Below are 20,070 nucleotides of genomic sequence, written 5' to 3'. Positions count from 1 at the left end.
CCGGGCTGGCAGGGGCTGCGGGTGGGGAGTGAGGGGCACCGGAAGGGCTCGGGGAGCCCAGGGCTGGGCTGGCAGGGGCTGCGGGTGGGCAGTGAGGGGCACCGGAAGGGCTCGGGGAGCCCAGGGCCGGGCTGGCAGGGGCTGCGGGTGGGGAGTGAGGGGCACCAGAAGGGCTCAGGGAGCCCAGGGCCGGGCTGGCAGGGGCTGCGGGTGGGGGAGTGAGGGGCACCGGAAGGGCTCGGGGAGCCCAGGGCCGGGCTGGCAGGGGCTGCGGGTGGGGAGTGAGGGGCACCGGAAGGGCTCGGGGAGCCCAGGGCCGGGCTGGCAGGGGCTGCGGGTGGTGAGTGAGGGGCACCGGAAGGGCTCGGGGAGCCCAGGGCCGGGCTGGCAGGGGCTGCGGGTGGGGAGTGAGGGGCACCGGAAGGGCTCGGGGAGCCCAGGGCCGGGCTGGCAGGGGCTGTGGGTGGGCAGTGAGGGGCACTGGAAGGGCTCGGGGAGCCCAGGGCCGGGCTGGCAGGGGCTGCGGGTGGGCAGTGAGGGGCACTGGAAGGGCTCGGGGAGCCCAGGGCCGGGCTGGCAGGGGCTGCGGGTGGGCAGTGAGGGGCACCGGAAGGGCTTGGGGAGCCCAGGGCTGGGCTGGGCTGGCAGGGGCTGCGGGTGGGGAGTGAGGGGCACTGGAAGGGCTCGGGGAGCCCAGGGCCGGGCTGGCAGGGGCTGTGGATGGGGAGTGAGGGGCACCGGAAGGGCTCGGGGAGCCCAGGGCTGGGCTGGCAGGGGCTGCGGGTGGGCAGTGAGGGGCACTGGCAGGGCTGTGGTCAGGACACAGACTCGGCCGCTGCAGGCGTCAGAGTTGCCCTGTCTCTCAGGTTCAGGACATCGCCTCCCAGCTGGTCTCTGCCCTCTATTACCTGCACTCCCACCGGATCCTGCACCGCGACATGAAGCCCCAGAACATCCTGCTGGGCAAAGGGGGTCTCATCAAACTGTGTGATTTCGGGTAGGTCTCCCAAGAGCTCGCCCGCCCTTGGCACCTGGGGCCATGGAGCCCTTTGAAGTGTTCTGGGTGTGGGGGCCCTGGGGGAGCCTCTCAGAGGGGAGGCAGATGTAAGGGGCTCCTTGCTCCCCGGCAGGTTCGCTCGCGCCATGAGCATCAACACCATGGTGCTGACGTCCATCAAGGGCACCCCGCTGTACATGGCCCCCGAGCTGGTGCAGGAGAAGCCCTATGACCACACGGCCGACCTGTGGTCCGTGGGCTGCATTTTGTACGAGCTCTTCGTGGGGACGCCGCCCTTCTACACCAACAGCATCTTCCAGCTGGTCAGCCTCATCATCAAGGACCCCATCAAGTGGCCCAAAACCATGAGCCCTTTGTTCAAGGTAAAGGGAGGAGGGGCTGGGAAGGCCCCACGGAGCCCCAGCTGCCTCACTTCCAGACAGCTCTCTCCTGGGATCTGGCAGCCCCTTGTGGGGCGAGGATGGGGGCCTGGGTGGCGTTCCATGCAGGATCCACTACTTGCTGCTGAATCGTCCCCTGGGATCTCAGCTTCCATGCACACATGTGGCTTCCAGCCCGTAGCTGGTGAAGGAGCCCTTTGGGGCCTGTTGAGAGCCTGAAACAGCAGCGCTGGGGGGAGATCGGCCCATTCATCTCCGGGGTGTTAACTCTGAATCGTATCGATGCCTCCCTGTTTCAGTGGAAATATCCCCCTCTGCCCACTGCACCAGCCTCCCCTCCCCAACCCAGGCATCCTGGCTAGTGCCCATTTCGCTGGGCCCCGGCAGGAGCCAGGGTTGGGGCCCAGAGAGGCAGCGCGTGTGACGATGAGTCTCTGTGCCCCGGCAGAGCTTCCTGCAGGGCCTGTTGATGAAGGAGCCTCGCCAGCGCCTGTCGTGGCCAGAGCTGCTCTACCACCCCTTCATCGCTGGACGGGTCACCCGTGAGTACCAGCTCCTCGCCGCCCCCGCCCCCGCCCTGTTCCTGCAGCCCGCCTCCCCCCATCTCCCCTGCATGCACTAGGCAGCTGCCCCTGCATCCTTGCCTCTCCCGGCCCTCTCTCCAAACACGCCCGGGCCGGCGTCCAGAGTGCCCCGGGGTGGCCTGTGCTTGGAGACACCGCCTGGGCTCACCTCCCCCATCCCGGCAGTGATGGATGACGCGGAGCAACACGGGGTGGCGAATGCCTTCACCAGCAAGCTGCCCCCAGAGCTGCAGGAGCTGAAGGAGAAGCAGGCTCTCTCACTGGCCCCCAGGAGCAGCCAGTCCAAGATCCTGAGGAAGGCCCGGCAGAAGATGGCTGAGGCGGCCCGGCAGAAGGTGGGTGCCTGGGGTCAGCTGGCTGGGAGTTCGCTGGAACACCCCGGCCTGGGTAAATGAAGGGGGGAACTTTGCAGGGGGGGGACAGGGAAGGGAAAGATGGAACAGGGCCCCAGCGGGACATGGGGAGGGCAGGGAAGCCGGGAGGGAGACCCCTGGTGACTGGGGGCAGTGAGGGAACAGGAGCTGCACAGATGTGGCTCTGGGGCTGATGGGAGTCTGGGGGGTTGGTCACTTACATGGAGACAGGCATGAGAGTGTCTGCGGCTTGTCAGCTGCATGGAGAGAGACCCCCCCCCGATGGTGGGAGAGGGGAGTCTGGGGGCTTGCTTGGTTACCCAGAGAGAGACCCCCCCGATGGTGGGGGGGGGGGCTTGGTCGGTTACGCAGAGAGAGACCCCCGATGGTGGGGGAGGGGAGGGTGGGGGTTTGGTCGGTTACGCAGAGAGAGACCCCCGATGGTGGCGGAGGGGAGGGGGGGGCTTGGTCGATTACCCAGAGAGGGTATGTCTACACTACCCCGCTAGTTCGAACTAGGAGGGTAATGTAGGCATATCGCACTTGCAAATGAAGCCCGGGATTTGAATTTCCCGGGCTTCATTTGCATAAACTGGGCGCCGCCATTTTTAAATCCCTGCTCGTTCGAACCCCGTGCCGCGCGGCTACACGCGGCACGAACTAGGTAGTTCGGACTAGGCTTCCTAGTGGAATGAGGAGTAACGGTAGTTCGTGCCGTGTGTAGCCGTGCGGCACGGGGTTCGAACCAGCGGGGATTTAAAAATGGCGGCGCCCAGTTTATGCAAATGAAGCCCGGGAACTTCAAATCCCGGGCTTCATTTGCAAGTGCGGTATGCCTACATTACCCTCCTAGTTCGAACTAGGAGGGTAGTGTAGACATACCCAGAGAGACCCCCGATGGTGGAGGAGGGGAGGGTGGGGGCTTGGTCGGTTACCCAGAGAGAGACCCCTGATGGTGTGGGGGGGGGGGGGGCTTGGTCGATTACCCAGAGAGAGACCCCCGATGGTGGAGGGGGGGGGGGCTTGGTCGATTACCCAGAGAGAGACCCCTGAGGGTGGAGGAGGGGAGGGTGGGGGCTTGCTCGGTTACCCAGAGATCTAACCTGGCTGAAGCTCTTTGGTGTGTTCCAGGAGCAGCTGAAGGCAGATGCTCCATCCAAAAAGGAGGCAGCCAGAGGAGGCCAGGGGCGCACACCCAAAGCAGCCGCTGGGAAGGCAGCCCTCAGGGAGGGGGAGCAGACAGCCCGTGCTCTGGGATCTCCCCGAGGAGACAAGATCCAAGCCGTGCTAGGAGAGGAGCCCAACGAGACAGAGTGGGAGAAAACGGAGCCTCCCCCTACGCCACGGTGAGGGGCAGTGGTGCCTGCTCGGGCTCAGCCGGGTCTGTGGGTTCCTGGGGGTAGGGTTGCCAGGTGTCCGCTAGTCTACTGGACAGTCCGGTTTTTGAGCCCTCTATCCAGTAAAAAAATTCAGAAAATACCGGACATGTGCAATGTGCAATGACCGTTATTTTCTGTTTTCCGGCTGGGCACCAGCCGGAAGTCTGACCGGGGTGGGGGGAGTGGCTGGGAGCCTGTGGTTGGGTGCAGAAGCCGAGCAGGGGCGGGGTGGTGCCTGGGGGGCGGGGCACGATCGGTGCTGGGAGCCTGTGGTTGGTGCAGAAGCCGGGCGGGGGCGGGGTGGTGCCTGGGGGGCGGGGCGCGAGCAGCACTGGGAGCCTGTGGTTGGGTGCAGAAGCCAGGCGGGGGTGGGGGCGGGGCGCGAGCGGCACTGGGAGCCCCCAGCGGATGGCGTCGGAGGAGGGGTGACGCCGTGGGGAGCTGGAGAAGCCCCGTCCCCAGCGGATGGCGTCGGAGGAGGGGTGACGCCGTGGGAAGCTGGAGAAGCCCCGTCCCTGCCCCTGAGCGCTGCTCAAGCGCGTTGCAGCGCCGCAGTCCAGGAGAGAAGCCGCAGGCGCTTTGTGGTTGCGTTTAGGCGCCTTCCACGGGCTCGCAGCCAAAACCGACTGGGGTGGAATTTCTACTTCTTCCCACTGGGGCACCCAAAGACCTGGCTATGGGGGAGCCGCCTTCCCACCCATGGTCGCCCCCTCCCGCCCCCGCCCTGGCATTGTGTTGCCCGGGGTCTGCCTCTCTGCTTTGGGTAGCAGGCTCTGCTGCCTGTCCCTTTGTTCCCAGTGTGGTGGCTCCTGGCAGTAGCCACGCAGGGTGTGGGTGGTGTGTTGTGTTGGTTTTTGGTTTTTTTAAAGCCCATGTGTTCAGTATTTTTTGGGAGACCATCTGGCAACCCTACCGGAGGGGGCTGGGCTGGGGGGCACCAGTGAGCAAGGAGATGGCACGGGGCCGGTCTCTAGCTGCGTTGCTTCTTGGGCAGGGAGCACCGGATCACGCAGGATTACGAGCGGGAGTTCCCGGCGGTGGACAAGGGGGCTCCCAGGCCGGCTGGGGGCAGCAAGGCGGGGCCGCGAGGCAGGCGCAGCATTGAGACTGTGGCCCTGGAGAACGAGGTGAGGCGTGACTGGGGGGCAGCAGCTTCCCTTTGGAACTGGCTGGAGGGGTGGTGCAGGTCTGGGGTGGGCTCCCCTGAAGCTCATGGCATGAAAGTGGCCTCGCTTGTGACCTTTGACCTAGGAAGTGGATAGTGATGAGGAATGGCAGCATCTGATCGAGGCCACGGACCCCTCCACCATGCAGCTGAGCACACCCCTGAGCCTTCTGGGGGACCTGGCCTTCGTGCAGCGCATCCGGGCCCGGCTGCAGGACTCCAGCCAGCAGGTGAGTGGAGGCAGCCAGGGGTGTGAGCCGGGGGTAGAGGTGCGGGCAGAGAGCCAGGGGTGTGAGCTGGGGGTAGAGGTGCGGGCAGAGAGCCAGGGGTGTGAGCTGGGGGTTGAGGTGCGGGCAGAGAGCCAGGGGTGTGAGCTGGGGGTTGAGGTGCGGGCAGAGAGCCAGGGGTGTGAGCCGGGGGTAGAGGTGCGGGCAGAGAGCCAGGGGTGTGAGCCGGGGGTAGAGGTGCGGGCAGAGAGCCAGGGGTGTGAGCCGGGGGTAGAGGTGCGGGCAGAGAGCCAGGGGTGTGAGCCGGGGGTAGAGGTGCGGGCAGAGAGCCAGGGGTGTGAGCTGGGGGTTGAGGTGCGGGCAGAGAGCCGGGGGCAGCACGAGGCTGCAGTTGGTTCCTTGTTCCCAGCTTGTTATTCCAGGAAGGACTCAGGGCAGGGGATCGTCGGCCGGGCTACTTTGCAGGACCCTGGGAGAGTCCCCGCTCTGTGCATCAATTTCCCCACCTGCACATGGGATTATGATCCCAACTCTTCCGTAATACGCCTGGGGCACAGCTCAGAGCAAGGCAAGGAGGCCTTCCCCTCCCTGGCTTGGTGACCCTGGGGAAACCTCTGGATCCCTCCCAGCCAAGGGAGGACAGTCCTCGGTCCCCAGGGATCTGAGCTCTCCTGTTTGGTGGATCCCTGCTTTCCCCGCATCCCTGAGGTATCCCTGCCTCCTTTCCTGTGGGCATGAGGGAGCCCTGTGGCTGGCAGAGGCCACTGCTGGGTGCCCACATCCAGCCGTGCTGCCATCTCAGATCCCAGGCCCCTTCTCTGCCCTCTCCGTGGCCAGGTGCTGGAGGGGATGCTGGAGGGAGCCTCTCATCTCCGCCCTGCCCTCCGCGTCGTGGGCAACCTGCTGGCCACCAGGTGCGACTCGGAGCTTCTCTGCCGCTTCTGCCAGGCCACGGATTTACCTGCCTTCCTGCTGCGCCTGGCCGGGCAAATCCTGGAGAGCACCAGCAGCATGCAGGTGGGTGCGGGGAGCCTGGCTGTGCTCGTGCCTGGGGTGTGTCGCCCCTAGAGGTTGCTGCATCGTCACCGCGCAGGACCTTCCGTAGCCCCGCCCCTTGTGAGCCCGGCCGAGGGGGCAGGGCCTGGCGCACCGTTGCTCAGATCAGCTTGGCTACTAGCCAGGGAGAGCACAGCTCCCTGGCACATGGTTTCTTTTCTGCTCCCGCAGCAGCCCTGGTGCACCACGCTGCTGGCAGACCTCGTTGGCGTGACGACGGCCTATTTCACCAGCGACTCCCATCGGGGGCGGAGCTGGAGAAGGTAGAGTGGCTGCCGGCGGGGTGGGGAATCTCTGAGAGCACAGCCCGGAGTCCCCCCTTCTCACCACCAGCCCCTCGGGCAGGCTCCATCCGTGGGGCACTCTGGGATCAGAGACCCAAACGTGGCCCTTCCAGCTCCCAAAGCCCTTGTGGAGGAGAGGCAGGATCATCATCAGCCCATTGTACAGAGGGGGAAACTGAGGCATGGAGAGGCGTAGCATTGTTTCCAGATCCCACAAGGTAGCAGAGCTGACAAGAGCTCCCACCTCCTGCCTCCCGGACCTGAGCTCTCCCTGCTGGGCTGTGCTGTCTCCACCAGGGCTCACCTGCTTGTTAGCTGGATTCCTGCCTCCCTGCTGTCCTAGCATGAGAACCAGGGCCTTTCTGTCTCCCGCATTCCCCTGTTGCGGCCCTAGAGGGCGCTGCAGAGCTATTGGGCAAAGCAAGCAGAGCTGGGGGGCAGTCAGGCCTGGGGGTCAGAGAGGGAGCGGTCAGGCCCGGGGGTCAGAGCAATGGGTGGGCAGAGGGGGGGTGGTCAGGCCCGGGGGTTGGGAGGGTGGTCAGGCCCGGGGGTCAGAGCGATGGGTGGTCAGAGGGGGGGTGGTCAGGCCCGGGGGTCAGAGCGATGGGGGGGCAGGGGGACAGCAGGTTGCACCCCCTGGAGGCTCTGTGCTAAGGGCACTGCTGGCCCTGCCCCGTACAGAGCCGTTCCTTTTGACGCCTGGTCCCCACTAACCCTGCCTCCTCCAGCCTGCAGGTCTTCCAGGAGGCGGCGGCCGGCTTCCTCTCCCTGCTGCCCCAGCTCCTGGCCCTGCCAGCGGATGGCGAGATGAGGCTCCGCCAGCAAAGCAGCATGGTAAAGGTGCCCCTCCTGCGCTAGCTGCCCTGCCTCCCTCCCTCCCTCCCTCCTTGTGTTGCTCACCTGGCCTCTGTGCCTGGGGCATTGCTGCCCTGCCCTCTGGCCCCTCCCTGTCAGAGCAGCCACCTGCTCCAGGTCGCCTGGAGCCTCCGCTCACGGCCTCCTTTGTCCTGCCCTTCCCCGCCTCATCCCTTTCCCCGCCGGCGCTGACTGCGGCCCCCGTGTCTCTGCAGTGCCTGGCCCTGCTCTGCGAGTGCCTGGACAGCAGCAGCCCCTCCGTGTCCGGCCCCTTCTACGCCAGCCTGCTCGCCGAGCGGCGCCCCCTACTGGCCACGCTCCTCCAGGGGGCCACCCTGGAGCAGCCCGCTCCGGAAGGTAACGCTCCCCCCACACTGGGCTGAGTGGGGGGATCCCTGGTGGTGTGGGCAGCCCCACGTCTGCCTGTCGGCTGGGCGGGGTTCTCCAACCAGCTGCAGGCACTGCAGACAGTAAGTGACCAGTGGCCCTGATCAGAGCCAAGGGTAGGACTGGCAGCTGATGTGGCAGCTTCCCATGGCCAGCCCTGCCGGGGCCCCTCCCTCCCAACCTGCAGCCCCTGCCCCCCCAGCCCTGCCAGGGCCCCTCCCTCCCGACCCGCAGCCCCTCCCCCCCCCCAGCCCTGCCGGGGCCCCTCCCTCCCGACCTGCAGCCCCTGCCCCCCCAGCCCTGCCAGGGCCCCTCCCTCCCGACCCGCAGCCCCTCCCCCCCCCCCAGCCCTGCCTCCAGCCCTGCCAGTGCCCCTCACTTCCTACCCACAGCCCCTGCCAGCCCAGCCCTCGGCTCCCCTCTACATACAGCTGTGCCAGTGCCCCTCACTCCCGATCCGCAGCCCCACACTGCTGGTGCCCCCCACTCCCGACCCACAGCCCCTCTGCACTAACTGTCCATCTGGATCTCTCACCCCAGCCCTGAGCTTTGTTCGTAATTTGTGGCTTTGCTCTTTTGTCCATGCCTGGGCCCAGCGAGGGAGGCGAGATCGTCCCAGGAGCAGCACGGGGCCGATGTCTTCACAGCAGCACTGGCCGCAGTCTGCAGCCTCCCCGTGGGGCGCAGCGGGAGCCAGGAGGCCAAAAAGCAGGTCAGAGCATGTGCCCCTCGCGGTTCCAGCCCCGCCACGAGGCCAGAAGGGCCCTGAGAGAGCCCTGCGTGGCGGGAGGCCACCCTTCCCGGCCGGCCGCTGAACACTGGCGCGTGCTGCCTGACCTAGAGCATGGGGCCCCTGAGCACTCTACAGACACTGTCCTGGGCCACTCGCATGCAGCCACCTCTGGGGTGGCGAGTGTATAACAGCGCACAGCAGGGCCACGCAGCACCGGGCAGGCAGTAAATGGGGCTCCCAGAGCTGACTGAACCCTGGGGAGGATTTGGGGAAAGAATGTGATTGTCCCGCTGGGATCCGAGCAGGATGCTGGGTTAACCCCCCCACCCCCGCCCCGCCCAATAGCTGAAACGCGTCACTGGGTCTTTAGCAGTCACAGTCACACCTTATTCAGAAGACAATGCGCTGTGCTGGGGCTGTGGGGCCAGTACTGCCTGCTGGGGAGAGCGCCCCACCCACCCCTGCAGCACAGCGCCCCCTAGTACCATCCTGGGATCATCGCCGTCTGCTGGGGAGAGCGCCCCCTACTGGCCCCACCCACCTCTGCAGCACAGCGCCCCCTAGTGCCATCCTGGGATCATCGCCGTCTGCTGGGGAGAGCGCCCCCTACTGGCCCCACCCACCCCTGCAGCACAGCGCCCCCTAGTGCCATCCTGGGATCATCGCCGTCTGCTGGGGAGAGCGCCCCCTACTGGCCCCACCCACCTCTGCAGCACAGCGCCCCCTAGTGCCATCCTGGGATCATCGCCGCCTGCTGGGGAGAGCGCCCCCCTACTGGCCCCACCCCTGCAGCACAGCACCCCCTACCATTGTGGTCGCGTGGGGGGCTCTGCAATTGTGACCCTCTTGGCTGATTTCCCGCAGGTTGCCCAGCAAGTGGCAGAGGAGCTGACCGTGGAGAACAGCCAGCTATTAGCAAGGCTCCTGGCTGGACTCGAGCGCCCGGCCTGCTCCCTGCATGCACTCAAGGTAAAGTCTCCCTCTGAGTGGGGCTCTCTCTGGACTCACCCTCCCTGCCTCCATCGGCCCCTGGACAGTTCCCATGGGGCCAAGGGGCGGGGCTGTGGGTGGGAGTGGCACCCAGCTGTGTTCTCCCCTGCAGATAGAAGCCAACTCTGACATAACCGGGCACAACTCCCCCTGCGCCTGCTTTAGCCAGGGCTGATGGGCGCTCTCCTAGCACGGCACTGGTGGTGCCAGGTGTTAACAGGCCTGCTGCCCTCACAAGGTGGCAGGTCTCCACCACCCTGCCTTCTGCCTGTGCCCCAGGGGCATGGAATGAAACCCATGGGGCATGACAGTGCCACCCTGCTCTGCTCCCCTCTCCCTGCTCGTTGGACCTCATGGAATGAGCCATGGCCCCAGTCAGGGGTCCAGTGTCTCTGGAGCCTCACATTGGTCCCCTCTGCAGAGGCCAGAGAAGCTGAATCCCCACCCCTCCCAGGAGACTCCCCCGAGCCGTGTTGGAAGGGCAAGTGGGTGCGTGGGCTTCCCCTGGAGCGAGTGCCCTGGAGAGTCACCAACAGCCAGGGCCAGGATCGGGGGTAAAACTGGGACTGGCCACCATGCAACTGAGCCCAGGATGGCCCCGGGGAAGGACACCCCTCCCCTTCCCCGGCTGCCTCTCTTTGCCCCTGGCTGGCTCCCGGCACGTCCCCCGCGCTGACCTCTGCTCTCCTGCTGCCCCCAGGTCTTGTACTCCTGCGGCCACAGCAGTAAAAGCCTCTGCCATCTCCTGGCAAAGGGCCAGCAAGTGCCCAGCTCCCTGGCCCGGCTGGTGAAGGGTGAGGTACGTCCGTCTCGCCCCAATGGGGCGGATCACGGGGACAGGCGGCTCCCCCATGTCAGACTCCTGCTGCCCTGCCAGTAGCATGGACTAGGTCTGGCCCCCAGCTGGGGAGTTTGTACCTTTGCCCACTGGCTGCGGGCTGGGGTGGGGGGGATAGAGGGATGTGGGGCCATATGGGGTCTAGGAGAGCAGAAGAGCAGAGAGGACCGTACCAAGCGTGTGGGCTGAGGGGGCAGAGGGATGTGGGGTCTGGGAGAGCAGAGAGGACCGTACCAAGCGTGTGGGCTGAGGGGGCAGAGGGATGTGGGGTCTGGGAGAGCAGAAGAGCAGAGAGGACCGTACCAAGCGTCGTGGGCTGAGGGGGCAGAGGGATGTGGGGTCTGGGAGAGCAGAGAGGACCGTACCAAGCAAGTGGGCTGAGGGGGCAGAGGGATGTGGGGTCTGGGAGAGCAGAAGAGCAGAGAGGACCGTACCAAGCGTCGTGGGCTGAGGGGGCAGAGGGATGTGGGGTCTGGGAGAGCAGAGAGGACCGTACCAAGCAAGTGGGCTGAGGGGGCAGAGGGATGTGGGGTCTGGGAGAGCAGAAGAGCAGAGAGGACCGTACCAAGCGTGTGGGCTGAGGGGGCAGAGAAATGTGGGGTCTGGGAGAGCAGAGAGGACCGTACCAAGCGTCGTGGGCTGAGGGGGCAGAGGGATGTGGGGTCTGGGAGAGCAGAGAGGACCGTACCAAGCGTCATGGGCTGAGGGGGCAGAGGGATGTGGGGTCTGGGAGAGCAGAAGAGCAGAGAGGACCGTACCAAGCGTGTGGGCTGAGGGGGCAGAGGGATGTGGGGTCTGGGAGAGCAGAGAGGACCGTACCAAGCAAGTGGGCTGAGGGGGCAGAGGGATGTGGGGTCTGGGAGAGCAGAGAGGACTGTACCAAGCGTGTGGGCTGAGGGGGCAGAGGGATGTGGGGTCTGGGAGAGCAGAGAGGACCGTACCAAGCGTGTGGGCTGAGGGGGCAGAGGGATGTGGGGTCTGGGAGAGCAGAGAGGACCGTACCAAGCGTCATGGGCTGAGGGGGCAGAGGGATGTGGGGTCTGGGAGAGCAGAAGAGCAGAGAGGACCGTACCAAGCGTCGCAGGACTGGGGGTGCAGGTAGCGCGAGGGAAGGTGAAGGGTGGGGGCCAGGGAAAGCGCCCGGGGGAGGGCAGAGGGAGGTTGACCAGGGCCTGGCGGGGAGGAGCTGGGACAGGTTCGGGGGGAGCCAGGGGCAGGGTATGGGGGGGAGGTAATCTGGGAAGGAGCCAGTGTCCCAGCTCTGCCTCTTGGCCTCTGGTCTGTGCTGCCCAGTGCTTCGCTGGGGCTCCTCCCAGCAGCCTTGGCCTCCTGCCCAGCCCCAGATCTCACTGAGCTCTGCTCCCTTTGCAGGTCCCGATGGCGGAGCGGCTGCGGGTGCAAGCGTGTGAGGCCTCGCTGCATCTGCTGGCCCTGCTGGCCCTCCAGCTGCAGAGCGTGCCTCCCTGGTAAGCACGCGCCTCTCCGCACCTGGGGAGCTTTGGGCTAGTCTGCTCCATGCCCCTCCTGCCTGGAGGCCACTGCAGAGAGCTGCTCCCTAGCCAGGGACAGGCAGGGGCGCGTTGCTACGCCCGCTGACCCAGCTGCTGCATGGCTTCTCCAAGGAGGCTGCCGTCCAGTGCTGCGGAGGTGCTTGCTGTCTGTGAGCAGTTTGCCCAGCGCTCAGTCCCTGGCCGGGGTCAGTTTCCCATTTCTCCTGATGTCTGGGTCACTGTGTTTCAGGCTGGACTTAGTGGTGAGTGACGCCACCGAGATCTTCACCCAGTCGCCTGTCGTCTCCCTAGTGGTGAGTCCCACCCAATCCACTCCTGTCCTGGGAGGACCCAGCCTGGCCTGGAACAGCCTAATCGCCATGTGTATAATGGCAGAGCCCTGCATCTCTGCCTAGCCCTTTCCTTCAGGTGCCCCTCAGGAGTCAGACTGTTCTGTCCACCTGACTGTTCCTACACTCGGGCAGTTGCTCACAGTCAGATCCCCATGGAGATGGGGTAGGAGAGCAATCTGACTGTTCCTACACCCAGGGGCAATTGCTCACAGTCAGATCCCCATGGGGAAGGGTAGGAGAGCAGTCTGACTGTTCCTACACCCAGGGGCAATTGCTCATAGTCAGATCTCCATGGGGAAGGGTAGGAGAGCAGTCTGACTGTTCCTACACCCAGGGGCAATTGCTCATAGTCAGATCCCCATGGGGAAGGGTAGGAGAGCAGTCTGACTGTTCCTACACCCAGGGGCAATTGCTCATAGTCAGATCCCCATGGGGAAGGGTAGGAGAGCAGTCTGACTGTTCCTACACCCAGGGGCAATTGCTCACAGTCAGATCCCCATGGGGAAGGGTAGGAGAGCAGTCTGACTGTTCCTACACCCAGGGGCAATTGCTCACAGTCAGATCCCCATGGGGAAGGGTAGGAGAGCAGTCTGACTGTTCCTACACTCGGGCAGTTGCTCGCAGTCAGATCCCCATGGAGATGGGGTAGGAGAGCAGTCTGACTGTTCCTACACCCAGGGGCAATTGCTCACAGTCAGATCCCCATGGGGAAGGGTAGGAGAGCAGTCTGACTGTTCCTACACTCGGGCAGTTGCTCGCAGTCAGATCCCCATGGAGATGGGGTAGGAGAGCAGTCTGACTGTTCCTACACCCAGGGGCAATTGCTCACAGTCAGATCCCCATGGGGAAGGGTAGGAGAGCAGTCTGACTGTTCCTACACTTGGGGAGATGTTCGCAGTCAGATCCCCGTGGGCACGGGAAGGGGGGGGGAGTGTGGCCGGTGGTAGGCACCCCCAGATTGTACAGTGCGGACTCTCCCCTCCCCTGCAGAGCGCCGCGGGATTCCTGCTGGCTCAGCTTGGCCAGCACGGGGCAGCCATCGAGGTGGGGTGCGAGGAGGCCATGTCGGCCATGACAAATGCACTCACTGCACCTGCTGAGGTAAGGGGGCGAGCAGCTGGGGGGCTGCCCCATGGGAGGGCGTGGCCTGGAACCCCCAGCGCACCCCAAGCTGGGACAGACACTCCGATCGGGCCGCCTGCGGCTCAGCACAAATCCAGCCTGATGCTGTGGGTGGGTCTGGAACCGCGCAGTGCTAGCCCCCGTGCCCAGTGCTAACCGGGCCCAACCTGCCCCACCCACTTCTCTTCCAGCTGCACCTGCCTCCCCCGATGGGCGCTGGCCTCTACGATGGACTCCTGCTTCTCCTGCTGCAGCTGCTCGCCCAGGTACTCGCTGCCCACCTGGAGCCGGCCTTGGCGGGAGGCTGCTGGGGCAGGGCGGGATGGTGGATGCGGCCGGTGGTCAAACCAGGTGCCTCAGACCCACGGATCAGCGCTGACCCCCAGCTATGGAACGGTCTCTTGGAGACCCCCAGGGGTCTCGCTCCTCCAGGGTCAGCCCCGCAGCCTCTCCAGGCCGGACCTCTTGGCCCAGGCCTTGTGCTTCACCCTGTGAGCTCTGCTCCGTGAGCCCAGTGGGAACAGAGCCCTGCCCGCCCCTCGCTGAGCGTCTGCAGTGACCTGGGGCCTCCTTGCAGGAACCTGGCTTTCAGAGGGGGCGCTCAGCACTTCTAGCCCACTGGTGCCACCCCGGTGCAGGGCCCCCAGCTCCCCAGATGTGGGACTTGCCCAGGGGAGCGGCTGCTGGAGATGCCACTGGGCTGTTACGTGAGTGCAGGGGCTGGCCCATCAGAGGGAGGTGGAGGCTGGTGAATGGAGGGGGCTTCCCACGAGTCCATCTCTTGGTGTATCGTGCCTTGAAAGCGTCTGAGCCCCGGCTGCAGTGTGGAGCCGGCCTGCCCCTGCGCCCGCGGGGCCAGGCCCTTCCTGCGATGGGAGCTTTGGTTGCGGGCAGGGCTCCAGGATTGGCCCGTAGTGGGGGCGAGGGTGCTCTGCCCCACGTGGCACAGCGCACCAATCGGCGTTCTCCCTCCGCCAGGGTGACGCGGTGCTGGTCCGGGGCTTTGCCGGCTCGGAGCTGTGGAACATCGCCTGGCACCGTGTCGCCATGGTGCTCCGCTTGGCTGCCGACAAGTCGGGGATGGAGGGGGAGACGCCGCGGTCAGGCCAGCCTGCTCCAGAGCCAGACTGGACCCTCATCTCGCCTCGAGGTAGGGAGGGGGCAGAGTCTCTTTCACTGGATGTAAGACTACACATCCCAGAATGCTCTCTGGCCAGCCAGTACCCTGCATCTGGGAGGGGCGGAAGCTGCTTCCTTCCCTCGGGGCAGCTCTTCACATCAGGCAGCGATTCCTCCCCTAGTTCCCTGGCCCACCGCTCCCATTAGCATGGCTCCCTAGATGGCCGAGCGGCGCAGGGCCCTTGGCAGACGCGTGCCCCATGCAGCCCTGCTGGTGAACGTGGAAGGGCGGAAGAACGGCCCTGCGGATAGCCTGGCACCCAGGAGAGGCTCCACCACAGACTTGCTGTGTGAGATTGTCTGTCTGCCCGGGCCTCTGTCCCAGCTGCCCCCGGGACGGCAGCCCTGCCTGGTGCTCAGGTACCTCAGTGCCTGCACTAGACCTGCAGCGAAGGCTGGTGTGCAGCCTGTCGCGGGCCTTCTGCCTCGCTCCTGGTCAGAGCTCAGCCCTCCCCTCCGGTCACGGCACCTGCCCGCTGGCCTTGTTAGCAGCTCGATTCTACCTGGCGCCCCGTCTCCAGGGCTGGCCAGCCCCGTTGGCATCAGGGCCATTGGCATGGGAGCTTAGGGAGGCAGGTGACGGGTGCCTTGGACAGCCACAGCCTGCGGGGGGGCCTGCCTTGCTGGTGGCCGCAAATCCCTCCCGTAGCCGGCCTAGGCTCCGTCCTGCTGGGAGGTGACGGTGCCCTACAGCCCTGCTCAGTGCCTGCCAAGGTGGGGCGGGTCCCCCTGCCCGTGCTGGGAGCCAACCTGGGAGGAGAGGAACAGGAACACGGCTCTGGAGAGGCCTGTCACGTTCAGGCACCTTCACAGGGACGTTCCAGCCGCAGGCCTGTTCCCCAGCAGCCCTTGGGGTCTCCTGGCTCACTGAGCTCCAGTGGCTCTCCTGGTCTCGAGCAGTGCAGACCTGCTCACAGGACCGCTCCCCGCTGCCTCAGGCCTGCCCGGATCAGCCCTGCCCAGCGCCTGGGATGGGGGAGACTGCCTCATTTCACCCGTCTGCCGACTTCCCCACCCCCGCAGGCACCGCGCTCTTCCTCAGCCTGGCCCTCGCCGTCTTCACCCGCGAGCCCCACCAGTGTCTGCCTCAGCTGGCCCACCCCCACAGCGTCGTCATGGCAACCTTCAACCAGCTGCTCTCCCTTGATTTCCTGGCTCAGCTGGCGCACACGTGAGTTCCCGCCAGGCAGGCGGTGCCGGGGGACTGGATCTCGGGCACGTGGCATGGGGCTTATTAGGAACCTTGGTGGTGGCAGAGTCGCCCCACTGACTGGGTGTCTCTACATGCTCTGGGAACGGTTGGGGCAGGTCTCCGGCTGCGTTCTGCAGGGGCCAGGCTGATGGTCACAGTGGGTCCTGCTGGCCTGGGCACATGAGAATCTAAGGGCAGCTGAGACACAACGTACCCGCTGCAGATGGCCCCACTCAGACAATGGGCTCAGCATGGGCGGAGGGACCGTTGGTGCCCTGAGGAACCGCAGCACGCGGACCTGCCCATTGGGCTGGCATTGTGGGGCTCCTCCGTCCCTTGCTCTCTGACCTTTCAATCTGTTCCCTCCCATGAGCCCAGGCAGGTGGGGGAGGACGGTGACCCCGAGCTGGTCCCGGCTGTGGTGCTCCAGACCTGCCAGCTGCTCTGCTTCCCCTTCTCCTTGGACGTGGACACAGAGACCCAGATGTGGGTCATGAAGGCCCTGAGAGATGCTGAGACCCCTGCCCATTTGCTCCAGGTACCCAGGGACACTGCGGCGGGCTGGACCTCCTGAGATGCCGCTGACCTAGCCTATTCCGCCAGCCTGGTTCCCTTTACCTAGTCTTGCTGAGCCAGGCACAAAGCGCACAGGCAGGGCCACCTGCAGCTGCCCCAGCACCCAGGTGTTCACACGCCCCTTGGGGTACAAACCCAAAGTTCTATGAAATTTGCCTCCTCCCTCAGTGTGGAGGAAGGTCTGCACAGCCTCTCCCCGTCCCCAGTGAGAACGTACATAAACGGTTATGTTCTAAACCAGCAGGGAGGTTTATTAGCTATCAAAAGGGGTGTGTTCAGTGGTTGAAGAGGTAGCAAACAGAACAAAGCAGATTACTAAGAAAAGAAAAGAAAGCTACGCTAGGTTCCCTGGAGAGACTGCCTATGCAGAGTAGGAATTCCTCGCCCTAGATATTGGCTTAGGACGGTAGAGGCCTTCACAGGCCAGAGGCCTTCCTAGCCTGGGTTTGGCAGTTCTCCCCCTCCCCACAAACCAGTCCAAGTCCTTTTTTCCCATGTGTTTTCAAGTGTCTCTTTGGGTGGGGAGCCAGAGGAGACGCAAACTGAAGGCCAAGATGGTATCCCCGCCCCCGACCTCCCCCACCTTACACTGGATTTCCAGGAGGCAGGAATTCTGTGTGTGATTCCCCCACCTCCAGTGGAACAGTTCGGCAGACCCAGAGGGAGGCTAGTATCCGGTCACCAGCGTCCGTGAGTCCGCGGCAGCATGGCCATTGGGCCATAGCCCTGCCTGGCTTTTCCATTGGAGTCCCAGAAGTGTCAGCAGTGGGCGTGACCCAAAGCAGCCCAGGGGCAGCGTTTAAAGCCCCTTGCTGGGGCGGAGGAACGCGCCGCTCCCCGGCTGCCAGATCCCAGTAGCCAGGGCAGTGGTCCTAATGCCGCCTGCCCACATGGCACACACACACGCCGGGATAGCCTGTTCAGTAACTCGTCGCCTCCAGCCCTGCCTTGCCGAGGGCAGAGCTCTCCTGCCATCGCCAGGGCAGAAGCGTTTCTCCTGGAGAATATGGAATGTGACGTCACGCGCCAGGCTGGGCTCCGGAGCAGGCACCGGGCTCTGTCTGGGTTCTGCCCACCGAACCCTGGAGACTTCTCCTGCTCCTGCCTCTCGGCCGGGGTGCCAGTCCCCAGCCACGCTGACCTGCCTGTCCGAGTCCTCTCAGCAGCTGCCGTCTCTCCTCCTAGGTCTGCTGCCACCACCTGCCCTTCTCGGAGACCGCACTTCCCATGAGCCTCCTGTGCCACCTCGTGCTGTCCGACGAGCAGGTCGTTGACCAATTGGTGGGGGCGGCCGCGGCCTCGGACCGCGCCATCTCCTTCCTGTCAGCCGTCTTGCTTTCCGACAGCCCTGCGCTCACGATGGACCTCCTCTCCCTCCTGACCCACGTGGCCCGGGCCTGCCCCGCTCACCTGCCTTTCCTCCACATGGTCCTGGCTGGCTCAGACTCGGCCTACCAGCTGCTGAGCCACCTGCTGTGCCACCAGGAGCACTCGATCCGCGCCAAAGCCTGCAGCCTGGTGGGCAACCTGCTGCGGCAGGGCCAGGACTTCCCCCGGGCGCTGCAGAGCCAGGCGGGCCTGCTGGAGCGCCTGCTGGAGCGCCTGTCGGACCAGGACGAGCACGTGCGCAAGTCAGCCAGCTTCGCAGTGGGCAACGCTGCCTACCAGGCCGGCTCCCTCCCGCACGCCCTGGGCAAAGCCGTGCCCCGCCTGGGGAGGCTGCTGAGCGACCCGCAGGCCAAGACCCGGTGTCATGCCGCTTCCGCCCTGGGGAACCTGGGCAGGCAGGCAGCGGACCTGGGGGACGTGCTGATCCAGAACAGAGCCCCCCATCTCCTGCTGGACACGGCTTGCCACGACCCCCAGCCGGCCGTGCGGGAGGCAGCGCTGATCGCCCTGCGCTCCGTCAGCCAGCAGCCAAAGATGCAGCAGGTCGGGAGCGCCTTGTTGCATGGCAGTGGGGATGGGGAATTTCAGCAGGACTCCATTCCCCACCCTGCCTGGGGAAGCCCCTGGGCCAGGCCTGTTCCCTCCCCACCTTTGCCCCGCAACGGCCTGGCCACTCGCAGGGCTTGGGGGGCACCAGTCCGTCAAGGGGCGGCAGTTTGGGGCTTCTGCCGTGCGCCCGCGCCCACAGGCTGGTTGCTCACCAGGGTGCTGTAGCTCCTGGAGGCGGTTGCCCAGGCCCAGTGTCCCTCACTACCACCATCTGGGAATTCCCGGCTCTCCTGCTCGGGGCAGGGAAGGCGGGTGGGAATCCCGCATCCCGGGCCATGAAGCCCAGGGGGGCAACCTAAACGATGCCCCCGCCCCATGTGCCATCCAGAGCTCTCAGGCTGCTCCCTGACTCCGCGAGGCCCTTGAGCTCTGCACACGTCGCCTGGAGAGCTGGGCTCGGGCCCTGAGAAGCGGGCAGACGGCGCAGGAGTGTGGCTGCGGTGCTGCCTGGGCTGGCCGTGTGCTGAGGGCCGTGTCTCTTGGTTGCAGGTGCTAGTGTCCCTCAAGGCCAGCGAGAAGCTGCTGGCGCTTTCCCGTAACGACGCTCAGTCCAGATCCTGCGGGAGTCCCCGACCGTCTTCAGCTCATCACTGTAAGAAGCTCATCCACCTTCTGAGGCCAACGCACAGTGCCTGAGAAGAGCCACTGCTCGGGGGGGTCGAGCCATCCACCTCCTGGGGTCGACAGTGCTGGAAACGGGGTGCACCTGTGCTCTGTTCAGAAAGGCAGGCCCCCCCCAGCTCCTGAGACCCCCCCAGTGTGTGAGCCTGGCGCAGCCCAGCGGAGTCAGGGGAGAAGTGGTCACAAAACGTGTCAGAAACAGCTGGGGGAAGTAGCGTGCGAGAGACTGGGCCACCTCCCCCTCGCCATCCGGTCCCCACTCTCCGACGGGACCCCTCTGGCAGTCTGGGGAGATCATGCCAAGCAACTCGCTGCCCTTCCACAGAACGTCGTGCCCCAGACCTCAGGGACTGATGCGCCAGCTTGTACCACCTCTGTCGTGGCCACAGTCCATGCCGAGAGCCAGGCTGCAGTTCTGACTCCAAGTGCCTTCCAGGGCAGGAGCCTCCAACCCTAACGAGCCAGCTTTCCAAAAGGGGCCTCGTGTACTGGGATGTGCCTTAGTCACCAGGCTGAGCCAGGCCGGGGATCCAGCCCCAATATCCACGGTGCCTTTGGCCTCTTCCCCCCTTCCGTCTCCTCCACTTTGCTCCCACCCTCCTTGTGAGATCCACGGAGATCAGACCGAACTGAACCAGAGCCTGGACGCACCAACCCCACCACCAAGCCTTGATGAGTCAGGGACCCTCTGCGCTCCCAGAGATTAACGGCCGGGTCCAGGCGCGAGCCAGATGCTGCGTTGGACTCCCAGCCGCGCTGGAACTCCTGGGGTGGGCAGGGGTCTGTTCTCAGCTGCAAGGGCTTCTCTGCCACCGTGCAGCTGGGGATTGGCCTCCTGGCTCAGCTTCATGCAGACGGGTTCAGATCTCCTGTTATCCCTGGCGTGTGTGTGTGTGTGGGGGGGGTTCTGCTCTGTGACTGGGCCTCCTGTTCTACGTGCTCCGTCACTGGGAGGCCCTGCCCTTGGTGGGAGTGAGCTGGACAGTCAAGAGCCACCAGTGGAACCTGAGCATTCCATAATCAGACCTCATGTGGCAACACCAGGCACTTCCCTCCACGTGCCCTCCCTGAGTCCGAACGGGCTCCAGCCAATGGGCTCGCGGTGCACGTGGGGGCCATGAAGCCCTGGACTGGACTTTTCCAGCCTGCACTTGCTAGCTATCTGTAGTGACCATTTCCAACAGCGATTTGGGGGACGTTGGTTTGGAGTGACTTCGAGATTGATTTTTGTACTGTTAGCTGTACTTTTGTAATTTTATTATAATAAAGGGCTCTTCCCTTCCTGGAAAA

The 20,070-nt window shown here is 65.1% G+C and overlaps 1 protein-coding gene across 4 annotated transcripts in view; it reads left to right on the top strand.

The window, feature by feature from the left end:
- The window catches only part of STK36 (serine/threonine kinase 36), a 25,249-nt gene extending 5,179 nt beyond the window's left edge, over positions 1 to 20,070 (top strand). For 2 of the 4 annotated variants that reach the window (XM_075932965.1, XM_075932968.1), the window contains 23 exons: positions 867 to 997; positions 1,131 to 1,380; positions 1,847 to 1,940; positions 2,148 to 2,317; positions 3,449 to 3,681; positions 4,709 to 4,841; positions 4,966 to 5,109; positions 5,944 to 6,123; positions 6,334 to 6,425; positions 7,175 to 7,280; positions 7,517 to 7,658; positions 8,285 to 8,400; positions 9,286 to 9,390; positions 10,112 to 10,210; positions 11,621 to 11,715; positions 11,990 to 12,053; positions 13,083 to 13,193; positions 13,406 to 13,480; positions 14,193 to 14,364; positions 15,417 to 15,564; positions 15,964 to 16,123; positions 17,347 to 18,093; positions 18,649 to 20,070. In XM_075932965.1, the coding sequence (XP_075789080.1) occupies positions 867 to 997; positions 1,131 to 1,380; positions 1,847 to 1,940; positions 2,148 to 2,317; positions 3,449 to 3,681; positions 4,709 to 4,841; positions 4,966 to 5,109; positions 5,944 to 6,123; positions 6,334 to 6,425; positions 7,175 to 7,280; positions 7,517 to 7,658; positions 8,285 to 8,400; positions 9,286 to 9,390; positions 10,112 to 10,210; positions 11,621 to 11,715; positions 11,990 to 12,053; positions 13,083 to 13,193; positions 13,406 to 13,480; positions 14,193 to 14,364; positions 15,417 to 15,564; positions 15,964 to 16,123; positions 17,347 to 18,093; positions 18,649 to 18,795 (3,714 nt within the window). In that variant the 3' untranslated portion in view covers positions 18,796 to 20,070. The remainder of the gene's footprint in view (positions 1 to 866; positions 998 to 1,130; positions 1,381 to 1,846; positions 1,941 to 2,147; positions 2,318 to 3,448; positions 3,682 to 4,708; positions 4,842 to 4,965; positions 5,110 to 5,943; positions 6,124 to 6,333; positions 6,426 to 7,174; positions 7,281 to 7,516; positions 7,659 to 8,284; positions 8,401 to 9,285; positions 9,391 to 10,111; positions 10,211 to 11,620; positions 11,716 to 11,989; positions 12,054 to 13,082; positions 13,194 to 13,405; positions 13,481 to 14,192; positions 14,365 to 15,416; positions 15,565 to 15,963; positions 16,124 to 17,346; positions 18,094 to 18,648) is intronic. The other 2 variants (XM_075932967.1, XM_075932966.1) reach the window with 2 other exon arrangements.

Source organism: Pelodiscus sinensis, chromosome 7 (genome assembly GCF_049634645.1).
Source record: "Pelodiscus sinensis isolate JC-2024 chromosome 7, ASM4963464v1, whole genome shotgun sequence".
Classification (NCBI taxonomy): domain Eukaryota; kingdom Metazoa; phylum Chordata; order Testudines; family Trionychidae; genus Pelodiscus; species Pelodiscus sinensis.
This window is presented reverse-complemented; position numbering and strand designations above follow the sequence as displayed.